At 34.3% G+C, this 12,060-nt stretch overlaps 1 protein-coding gene across 1 annotated transcript; it reads right to left on the bottom strand.

Annotated features, from left to right (window-relative positions):
* Positions 1 to 9,203: 9,203 nt before the first annotated feature.
* Positions 9,204 to 10,138, bottom strand: LOC127905575 (uncharacterized). Its single transcript, XM_052454596.1, has 4 exons — positions 9,947 to 10,138; positions 9,756 to 9,866; positions 9,555 to 9,665; positions 9,204 to 9,377 (listed from the first exon to the last, which is right to left on the bottom strand). The coding sequence occupies exons 1-4, from the start codon at positions 10,085 to 10,087 to the stop codon at positions 9,204 to 9,206; spliced, it is 537 nt and encodes a 178-aa protein (XP_052310556.1). The 5' UTR covers positions 10,088 to 10,138.
* Between the last annotated feature and the right edge of the window lie 1,922 nt (positions 10,139 to 12,060).

The raw sequence follows: 12,060 nt of genomic DNA, 5'->3' as shown, positions 1-12,060 counted from the left end.
CACGTAAGCATGCATAGATAATAAAATGAGTTCAAAAAGGAATTCATTCTCGCTCACACACACCCAGTGTTCTAGCTTCAGTGGCTAATGTTATTAATGGAAAATCAGTTACTTCAATTGTAAATCCATTAGAAGTTTTTCAATTCAAGAATCAGAACAAATTAAGGCAACAAATACTTCATATAAAAAATATTTATGTTTAAAGAAATATATAAAAGAAAAGAAATAAAAAAATTCCAAAAATAAATTCAAAATTCAAAAATAAAATAACACTTCGTATCACAATCAAGTAGATATTTAGTTCATAGCTCGTTAAAACACTTAGATGGATGGATATTTTTGGATCTTGCTGAAGAAACTTTGAAAAATAGATTGAGATTTTAATAGAAATTGTTTTTTGAAATATTTTTCGATGAAAAAATGTTTTAAAATAATATTTTTTTAAAATTTATTTATATTATTAGCCCATCAAAATAAAAAAAAACAAATTTTAATAAAAAAAATTAAATGCAGATTTTTCAAAAAAAAAAAAAAAACCTGAAGCCTCCAGCCGCCCTCGCATAAAAAAAAAGACCCACCATTCTTCTCTCGCACACATACAAAGAGAGTAGAGTCAGAAGACCAAAACGCAAAGTCAGTCGTTCTTTCCTCCTCCCCCATTAGACCATTAAAATTAAAACTTCTCCCTCATCTCTCCATTATCAAGAAAGCAGCCACCACCACTGCCCCAGATCGACGCCCAGCAGCTCACCCTCCTCATGACAAAACTGTTAAATTAATTGAGATCAAATACAAAAAGGAGGCTGAAATTCTGAATAATCTGCATATTATGAATACTTAGTCTTAATCTAAATACAAATAAAGTATATATAGGTTAAACTGAAAGTACTATTCTACCCTTAATAAATAAGACTACATAAATATTATTTAACATCTCCCCTCAAACTCACGATGCGGCAGCTACAAGCATCGAGAGTTTGCCAACCAGAAAATGAAAACGAGAGATGGAATGCGCCTTGGTAAAGAAATCTGCAATCTGCAAGGAAGAAGGAACAATAGGCAAAGCAATGGTGCCATGTTTGAGATGATGACGAGTAAGATGACAATCGATCTCAATGTGCTTAGTGCACTCATGAAAAACCGAGTTATGAGCAATTTGAATAGAACTCTGGTTGTCACAATATATAGGAATAGGATGAGAAAAGGAAATTCCCATATTAGCAAGTAACCAACATAACCAAACAATCTCTTTGGTAGTAGATGCCATGGCACGATATTCTGCTTCGGTGGATTATTGAGAAATAATAGATTGTTTCTTGCTCTTCCAAAAAATAAGAGAATCACCTAAAAAGATACAGAACCCGGTAACAGACTTGCGATCTGTGGGATCACTACCATGATCAGCATCAGAGTATACACGCAACTCCAAGGAAGAGGTGGATGAAAGTAAAAGACTTTGAAAAACTGTACCCCGAAGATATCACAAAATACGAAGAACAGCTGCCCAGTGAACAGTAGTAGGAGAAGCAACAAACTGACTAACAACATGAACAGCATATGCAATATCTGGAAGAGTAATGGTGAGATATACCAAACTCCCAACAATAGTGTGGTATAAAGTAGGATCTATCAAAGGTAAATCATCAGAAGAAGAGTACCTTGCATTAACCTCAATAGGAGTATCCACAGTCTTGTTATCAGTAAGTCTAGCCGCTCAAGAATATCAGCAACATATTTCGACTGAGAAAGAAGGTAACCTCTAGGTGAGTATGCTACCTCAATACCCAGGAAATATCAAAGATAACCCAAATCCTTCATTTCAAATCGTTTAGTCAACTCTGTCTTCAAAACTGAAATACCATCAATATCATCACCAGTAATAATCATGTCATCAACATATAAAGATAGAATGATACGACCTGCATCAGTGCACTTAATAAAAAGAGCAGAATCATGACTGCTAGAAACAAAGCCAAAAGACGAGATCACAATAGAGAATTTCTCAAACCAAGCACGGGGTGCTTGTTTGAGACCATATAATGTTTTCTTAAGCTTACAAACATATCCAGAGTCATGTGAAATACCAGGAGGGGGTGCCATATAAACTTCTTCTTGAAGATCTTCATTCAAGAAGGCATTTTTAACATCAAGCTGAGAAATATGTCACTGACGAATCGAAGCTACGGTAATAAGAGTACGAATAGTAGTCATTTTTGCAATCGGGGCAAATTTCTCCTCATAGTCCATACCATGCTATTAAGAGTATCCTTTTGCAACCAGCCTAGCTTTGTATCGCTCAATAGACCCATCAGAATTAGTCTTGATCTTATACACCCAACGACAACCAACAACACTCTTACCAGGAGGTAGAGGAACCAGATCCCAAGTATCTGTCTTATGCAAAGCAAAAAGTTCATCATCTATAGTTTGCTGCCAAAGCGGATCTAGAATTGCCTCTTTATAGGAAGAGGGCTCAAAGAGACAATGAATAGAAGCTAAAAATGAAGTAAATGATGAAGAATAACAAGAATAAGCAAAATTTGGTAGTTTTGTGGACTTACGAATGCGGATGGACTGACGTGGAGGTGGATCCACAATCTCAGATGAAGCTTGAGGGGCTGTAGATGAGAATGGAGCTTCAGGTGTGCCAGAGAATAAAGTACCAGTACCTGCAAAGTTATGAGTACAAATTGATCGAACATAGGGAGAGGTATCATTACCAGAATCCTCAGAAAAAGGATCTATACGAATAAGATCAGATTTTGTCAGGCTATGAGTAGTGGATGGAATAGAAAAGAAAGGTATATGCTCAAGGAAGACAACATGACGAGACACATAAAGTTTCTGAGTTATTAGATCAAAACAACGATACCCCTTTTTACCTTCACATTAACCCAGAAAGACACAAATAGCGGATCGAGAGGATAGCTTACTGCGTTCTACATAAGGACGAAGAACAAAACAAGTACAACCAAAGACTCTAAATGAGGAATAATCAGGGACATACCCATATAACTTTTCAAAAGGAGATAGACCCGAACTATGAGAAGATGGAATTGTATTAATCAAACTTACAGCAGTAAGAACAGCTTCTCCCCAAAACTCACTAGGAACAAAAGCAGACAATAAGAGAGAACGAGCAGTTTCGACAATGTGCCTATGTTTTCTTTCAGCAACACCATTTTGCTCAGGAGTATCTGTATATGAAGTTTGGTGGATGGTTCCATCTAAGGCAAGCATTTGACAAAATTTATTAGAGGTGTATTCCCCACCCAAATCACACCTAAAGCATTTGATCACAACAGAATGTTGAGTTTTGATAAGAGCTCGAAAAGTTGCATATATCTTAAAGAATTCAGAACGATGTTTCATTAAATAAACCGAACAATAACGAGTATGATCATCAATAAAAGAGACATAATATCGAGACCCTCCTTTTGTGGCAACAGGAGAAAGTCCCCATACATCAGAATGAATCAAATCAAATGGTGAAGATGAAACAAAAATACTTCGATTAAAAGGTAAAACAGAAAATTTAGCCAGTTTACATCCACTACAATATGAAATGTCACAAGTTTTTAAATTTCCTAAAGCTCATGTGGATGCCAAAAATCTCAAACGAGAAGACGAAACATGACCTAGACGGGAATGCCATAAATAAAAACTAGAAGATGAAAGACTCAAACGAAAGGAAGACAAATCAACAGTAGTAGCAGCAGCGGCAGCGGCAGCGGCAACAACTGGCACTTTTAACTCATCCAAAATATATAGTCCATTCTCCCTACGACCTGTCCCAATCAGCTTCTGAGACTGCAGATCCTGTACACAACAAAAAGAACCAGAAAACATGACTAAATAATCACCAGAATCACATATTTGACCAACAGAGGCAAGATTCAATTTGAGTTTTGGAATAAGATAAACATTAGGGAGAGACAAGTGAGATGTGACAACAGAACCAACACCTGCTAAGGGCATAGGAGTGCCATCAGCAGTCATAACAGGAATGGAGGACAAAGGGGACACAGAGGTAAAAGATGAGGAATCTGGAGACATATGATGGGAAGCACCAGAATCCAAGACCCATTCAGAGTGTGACGTACCTGAGGAACTATAAGGCAACTGACCTATGAAAGAAGCGGACATTGCTTGTGGCTGCAAGGAGAGAAACTTCTGAAATTGCTCAGCCAAAGTATTAGGATCGGTGATAGAGCCTAAGGAAGCTACTGCTGCAGTATTATGGTGTGGTGGTTTATAACTCTGAGGTGGTCGATGAGCATTAGATTGTGACTGACTGCCAGACTTCCAAGCTTGATTCTGCTGTCTCAACTTAGAACACTGAGTCTTCTAATGACCTTTCTACTTACAGAAACTGCACTCATCAAAGCCAACCCTTGTGTAAGGCTTGTTCTGATGATTAGAGAATGGCTTAGAAGTTACTGCTAGTACAGAAGGATTTGAAGCAGAAAGAATTCCCTTTTCAGAATAAGACTGAAGACGTATTTCTTTAGCCAATAACTCACTGACAACAGAGTCAACAGAAGGCAATGGAGAACGATGCAGAATTGAACCTCTAAGTCCTTCGAAATCACTGCGAAGTGCTGTTAAAAATTGTATCAATCGTTGCTGCTCTCTACGTTCAATATAAGCACCACATGCTTTTAATTCTGCCGATTCTGTAAGAGCCAATTGATCCCAAAGATCTGTCATGGCAGAATAAAACTCCTGAATACTCATATTCTTCTGGTGAAGAGCTCGTATGTCATTCTTTAACTGATACTGTTATGCAAAATTTGATTGCGTGAATAACCGTTGCAGATGATCACAAACCTCCTTTGCTGTCTCATAATTTGCCAACTGTGTACCTATAGAATGCTCAACAGAATTGTTGATCCAAGTAATGATTTTTGCATTGTTTTTTTCTCATGCATCTATCGAAGCAGTATCTCCTTCTTCAGTATTCTTAGGTACCACATAAGTTCCACTAACATATCCCCACATCTTCTTACCCTTAAGAAAATTTCTCATTACATAGCTCCAATACGAATAGTTCTTCCCATCCAACCTCACACTCACAGACTGAAGCGAATCATCTCTTTCAGTAGCCATAATCAACAATCGCAGAGAACCAGAATGCAAAAGCAGCAGAAAACAAAATACCAAATTGCAGAAACTAAACAGAGATTGCAGAAACTAAACAAATATCTTCTCAAAATTATACGATTACTCCAAAACACAAAACAAATTTGCAGAAATTGAACGGAAATACCAAATTGCAAAAGCTGAAGGAAAGACGAAATATCAAAATAATTGCAGAAACTGACGAAATACCAAATTTTGCAGAAGAGGAAGACAAAATCTCACTCCAAAAAATTTGGTATCCGCGAACTTGTGTTTGGGATTAAGCCTCGTTTCATAAAACCAGCTCTGATACCATGTTAAATTAATTGAGATCAAATACAAAAAGGAGGCTGGAATTCTGAATAATCTGTATATTATGAGTGCTTAGTCTTAACCTAAATACAAATAAAATATATATAGGTTAAACTGAAAGTACTATTCTACCCTTAATAAATAAGACTACATAAATATTATTTAACAAAAACCACCAGCGTCGCCGCCGAATAGGAGCACCTTCTCATCAACGGCAGCAGCCTCACCAACCACTAGTCATCAAGAACGCCTCCAGCCCCTCTCCTCCGTTTCCAGTCATAGAAAAACCAAAACCTCGCAGCTGTTGTCCTCTCGATCAAAGATGAAGAGAGCAAGTAATTAATTTCAAAACCTCTTTGCCCTGCATCTCAAATAAATAACCCAGCCTTTCTCTTTTAGTTTCCCATCCATAAAACCCAGCTATCACAACCCGCACACCCAGTCAATATCTAGATTTTTCTTAAATTATTCTAATGTCTGAAATGTTCTTGTGGCTAGATTATTCTTGAATAATATATAAAAATACCCATATGTGCACAATAATCTCTGTATAAATAAGGCTAGAAGGTGCTAGTTGGAAGTTGTATTGAATAAGTACTAGAATGATCCATGAACTAGTATAAGTAGGGGTCCATCCATAGCATTTTGTACAAGCCAAGTTTGTAGTTTGATTTGAAGTACTTATTTATTAATGGTTTGCTTAAAACAATATAGAATACAGTCTTTATAGGTTGTAATGGAAAATTCTAGTGGTGACACTTACAAATCTAAAAATATTGAACGAAATACTCGTTTGACTGAGTTTCTAATGCTATTACTTGTAATCTTGTTGTTTCTAATTTTAATGAAACAAGTTTAATGCTCAACATTCTCTTATCTTAAACAAGTTTCTTCCACGGATAATGGGAAACATTAGGTTTAAGAGGCTTTGCAAATATATCAACAACTTGATCACTTGTCCTCACATGAATCAACTCAACTTCTTTTTCTTTCACATGCTCTCTTATAAAATCAAAACGAGTATCAATGTGTTTTGTGTTTTGAATGTTCATGATGAACTAGATTTTTGACTAATGCAATGGTAGATTTATTATCAACATAAATCCTAGTCGTTTTTAATGTAATTCCTCCAGTAATTTTCTTAACTAAATAACAATGACAGATACAAGAAACAATTACAAATATATAATTCTGCTTCACAAGTTGATAAAGCAATATTAATAAATTGTTTCTTAGAAGACCATATAAATTTTCTTCTTTCACTCAAATAAAATACAAAGCTACGAGTACTCTTTTGACCATTATAATTTCCAGCCCAATCCCTATCACTATGACCAATAAGTTCAAGGCTTGGTGAAGATGGATGAAACAAATCATAATTGGATATGTCTTTAAAAAAACACAAAATCCTCTTAGTTGTTTGAAAATGGGAGGTTTTTAGATTTTTCATATAATTGCTAACCAAACCAGCTCCAAATAAGATATCAGGCTTGGTGCAAGTAATGTAAGCACCCAGCAAGACTCCAGATTCACCAATGTTTCTACTCCTTCTTTTTTGTCAGTTTGGCACCACATTTAACTGGAGTGTGGACTTGTTAATAATCTTCCACAGCAAAATTCTTTAAAATTTATGGTGCATATTTTTTATTTGTGAGATGAGAATTCCATATCTGCATGCCTTGCTTTACGTCAATTCCAAGAAAATAAGCCATGAGTCCCAAATTTGTTATTTCAAATTCCTTTACCATATATTTCTTAAACTCTTTAATTAATTATAGAAGGATTATTGCCTGTAAATATTATATCATCTATAAATAAATAGGCAAATAAACAAAATATTTCTTTGAGATTTAGATTTCACATACAAAGCATGCTCATATAGATATATGAAAAAATCATTTTGTGTATAATAAGTGTCAATTCTAGAATTCCATGCTTGTGGTGCGCTTGTTTGAGTCTGTAAAGATCTATATTTAGCTTGTATACCTTATATTCTTGCTCTTCGACAATGAACCAAGGTGATATCTTCTTCTTCAAGACATCCATTAAAAAAGGCTAACTTTACATCCATCTATAGCAATTTCCGCTTCATCTGAGCTGCTGGTAAGATTAACAATTTCACTGTTTCAAGTCAAGCCACTGGTGCAAACACTTCTTTATAGTCTACTCCATATTGCTGCTTGTAGCCTTTTACCAGTAACTTGGCCTTGTGTACAACATAGCATTTTTCAAGAAACTGACCTAAGTTTAAGCTATTATTTTTCATATTAGGAACATAATAAACATCATAAATGAATCACTACTCATCATTCTTAAGTTCAAGAATAATTTTACCTCTACCTTTAAATGGTGTTTGAGATAAATCACTAAAGGTGATGTTGCCATAGCTTTCTTAATCAAGCTCAATAAAACTTCATTTCACATATGCGATTTGACACACCTGTATCAAGATACCAAGTGCTTCGATTGCATGATTCAAAATTTCCACAAGCCAGCAACAAAGCAGGCTCTTTCATAGCAAAATTCACCTTTTAATTTGTCTTCACCAATAGTGGTGCAATGACAATTTGAAGCATAATGACCAAACTCTTTGCAATTGTAACATTTAATTTCTAATATGTCATACCTCCAACTTCATCGGCCTCGGCCTCGGCCTCGGCTTCTACCACATCCTCTTAGAAAAGAATTTTGATTGTCATCGTGCCCTCCATGAGTTTCATGGCTTCTATATGACCTACAACCTCTTCATCTTCCTTTTCTATAAAAGATTCCACCTCTTTGAAAACCTTCTCTACTAGACTTAGTCTTGTCCTTTGATCTCAACTTTTCTTGTAATACTTGCTCTTCTGATCTTCTTTCTATTAATTTGTTTTTCAATCTTCTACTCATGGGCTTGAAGAGAACTCGTGAGTTCTTCCACTGTCATCTATTCTAAATCGTTTGACTCTATTCTAAATCTTTTGACTCTGCTATTACCACAACAACATAATCAAATTCTCAGTCTAAAAACCTCAAAACTTTCTCTATAACATCATCAATGTTTTCTCTATGTATTCTCAAATGATGAAGAACTAAAATTACGTTTGTAAAGTAATCGGAGATGGATTATGTGTTTTCCTTTTTTAACCTTTCAAAATCTCCTCTCAAAGCTTGCAATCATACCCTCTTCACTTTTTCTACACTCACTACTAAAAAATGGAGTAATTAGCAACGGACTGTTCCGTTGCAAATAACACTAAAATCCGTTGCTAAAACAATTTAGCAACGGAATCAGCAACGGCAAAAATCCGATGCAGATTTGTCGTTGCTGATTTTTTTGCAACGGATTTATCCGTTGCTGCCAAATCAGCAACGGATAAATCCGTTGCAAAAATTGTGAATCAGCAACGGATTCTCCGTTGCTGATTCATGCATCAGTTGCAATCACCAACGGAGAATCCGTTGGTGATTGCATTTGTTTTTATTAAATTAATTTTTATTTATTTATTAAAATGACTTTTAATTTATTTATTTAATTATTTATGGATATTTTAAAAGTTGTAGAATTTATATAACCAACATAAATTAATTAATATTAAAAATAATTATATCATTAATAAAAAACAAAATAAAAATAATATTCATATTATAAAAATTTAGTTAAACTTGCATTAATACAATTAAGTTCAAATACAATAAAAAAAAAACAACAAAAGATACAATCATGGTGCTGGTTGCGAAGACGAACCATGATATTGTGGATCAATACAAGATTGATTAGGATATAAAGGTCAAGGTGTAGGTCGAAAAATTGGTTGAGATGCAGGACCCATAGGTGTCATTATCTGAGGAGCCATAGGTGGCGGTATTGATGGAGTCAAAGGTGGTGGCATACCTTGATCAATATTTGATGTCCCACCATGGTATTCAAGATTGTTCACAAGATATTCTTTCATGGAATCCATCTGCCGTTTCATTTCAAGAATAAAATCATCTTTTTTCTTTATCTCCTCTTCTTTATCCTTTATCTCCTTTTGCAATGCTCGATACGATGAACTGGGATATGATGACTCCACCGAGTAGGAATGTGATGAAGAGCTTGTACTAACTTTTGATTTTGGCATACGAGGTGCACCACATACCCTACCCTTTGTAACTCCTCCTGAAGCCACACACCAAGCTGCTCCATCAAATGAAGGATGATTTTCCCGATCAGTTCCATACTTTGAAATCATCTCCATTTTATAATTTTCCTACAAATAAAATACATGCAATAATAAATTAATTTGAATGTTGAATAATACTTAAGTTATATTAAGAAATAATCAAATAAAAATACATACAACCACTTTTTTAGACTTGTTGTCGACGAAGCTACCAGATTGCTTAATACTTTGATGCAAAGCTGAAAAGACATCATCCCATGGAGGTTCTTTTCCACCAGCTTCCTCTTGCTTTCAAGATTAATAAATATTATAAAAGATAAATATACAATTTTAATTTATTATCTTAAGCATAAAAAAAAAATCCATACCATGTTAGCTCGATATGATGCAAATGACACTGTTCCTCCAGAATGAGTGCTTATTTTGCCATCTGTTTTGGTTAATCGATTCCTCCTAGCAGATTCAGATCTCCTTTGAAATTCAGGGGTGGACCAAACATCTTTGATCATTTGATTCCAGTCATCATTGTTTATCCAGGCAGGACCTTTATCAAGACAATCTATAATATTTGTAGTGTTTTCTTTTGACATAGCTTTCTTGCGAGCTCGTGTTAATTGTTGATTCAAAGCTATCCTAGCCTTATCTTCCCAAATATTACGAACAATCGACTCATCTTCCTCAGGAAAGTAATATTTTTTCTACCAAATAATATATATACCAAGTAAAAAGAGTGCACAAAATTTCAAATTATATAAATAATTAATCATATTATGTTATCTTGTTCAGAATTTGCAAGATGATGTAATAACTAAAGAAATTAAATGATATTAAAGAGTAAACAAGAAATAAGAACAAATTATAACACAAATCAGTCATAGCTATTCAGTTGATAATTTTCATAATTCTACATTAAAGTGATAAAAATTGAAAAGAATATTATGACGAATCAAATTTGGTTCTTACCTTAAACTCTTTAAAGAGTTCATCCCTGCACATTGGATCTACTTTTTCCCAAGAGTGCCATGCTCCCTTAAAATTGGACCTCAAAATATCTCCGATTGCACGGCCACACGATGCGTTATTGAACCTGAAAATATATAATAACAAACTTATATTAAACAAATAATTACACAATAATAAGTAATTTTTTTCATACTTGAAAATATAACCTTAATAAGTTAGTTATTAAAAGTTTGAACTTACTCTGTTGTTCCATACAAACAAAGCTCTTTTTTTCTTGTTATTGGATCTATTGGCGTGTCAAAACCCTTCATTTTAACACTTTGATCATAATTGTATGGAGAAGATGTTGAACCGTGATATGATGGAACACCATCTTGATCCTCATCACATACATCTCTCTCATCACATACACCTCTCTCATTACTACCGTCTCCCTCATCTTCATTTCTAATGTTCACATCATCATCATTACCATCAACTCTCCCATAAGTCCCATATAAATTATGTCCTCCAGAAACAAGTTGGTTATCTCGATAGAAACCTCCTTGAGTTTGAAGCAAATCTTGAAAACGAAAGCCCTCACAATATTGATATGCATCAACCCTCCCATAATCATGTTGAGGAGGATGTGTACTCCCCAAAGTGGGTATATAATACTCATTTACGTTCTGATACACAGGTTGATGAAATGTGGATCCTTTGTTATTATGCCTTGATGTAGTTTGAAATGACTTGGATGAAGTGGACCTGTCACTCCTTGATGTGGACCTGTCACTCCTAGATTCTAATATGGATCCTCGTCGAGGCATGCTAAAAACCAGAAAAAATAACTAACATTTAATATGAATATATACAACATAACAATAAATTAGCTCATATTTAAACTATCAGGAACAAAAAATTCACAGATATTTTTCCAAGACTGCCATAACTAGAATGAAAACAAACTGTTAAATCTTATTTTTTTCCCAATTCATTACAAACAATATCTAGATTATGATGTTCAAAATCAGTATAGATTGTCCACTTAATAGTCATCACTCCAAAAAATATTATACTTCAAATAAAATAATTACTGTAACAAAACCAAATATATAAATAACATCAAGACAATTTCATTAAGCATTCCTTGCAATGACAAAACTCAGCCATGAAGTTTAAATTGTCAAAAGCCAATTAACACAAACAATAATAAAAATAAAAATCTAAATAATTAATTAAGCAGAAATCAAAATTTATAAGTATGTTTACCTTAATGTTTGGTCCTATAAATCAAAACATTGAGTAGGAAGAACCCTTTCTTTCATGCTTCAGCATCTGTAAGCAAGAAAACGAATCACAAAATAAAATATAACATCAGAATCACAATTTAAAGATTGATACTTGAAAGCTTATAAATGGTTTCAAAGGTGAATGAAAATGATTTATGTAATGTGATGCATAACACACACTTGAATAAAATAATAAAAAAAACATTGAAAGCCTAAATATTGTGAAATAATATGAGTTCATTCATACA

This window comes from Populus trichocarpa, chromosome 7 (assembly GCF_000002775.5).
Source record: "Populus trichocarpa isolate Nisqually-1 chromosome 7, P.trichocarpa_v4.1, whole genome shotgun sequence".
In the NCBI taxonomy this organism is placed as follows: Eukaryota; Viridiplantae; Streptophyta; class Magnoliopsida; order Malpighiales; family Salicaceae; genus Populus; species Populus trichocarpa.
This window is presented reverse-complemented; position numbering and strand designations above follow the sequence as displayed.

Excerpts from the sequence above, each read along its gene's own strand:
- LOC127905575 (XM_052454596.1), bottom strand. The coding sequence starts at position 10,087 with ATGATCAAAGATGTTTGGTCCACCCCTGAATTTCAAAGGAGATCTGAA. Across the intron at positions 9,867-9,946 it reads CATCATATCGAGCTAACATG|CAAGAGGAAGCTGGTGGAAA; the intron begins GTATGGATTTTT and ends TAATCTTGAAAG. Across the intron at positions 9,378-9,554 it reads GAGGAGTTACAAAGGGTAGG|ATGGATTCCATGAAAGAATA; the intron begins GTATGTGGTGCA and ends ATGAAACGGCAG.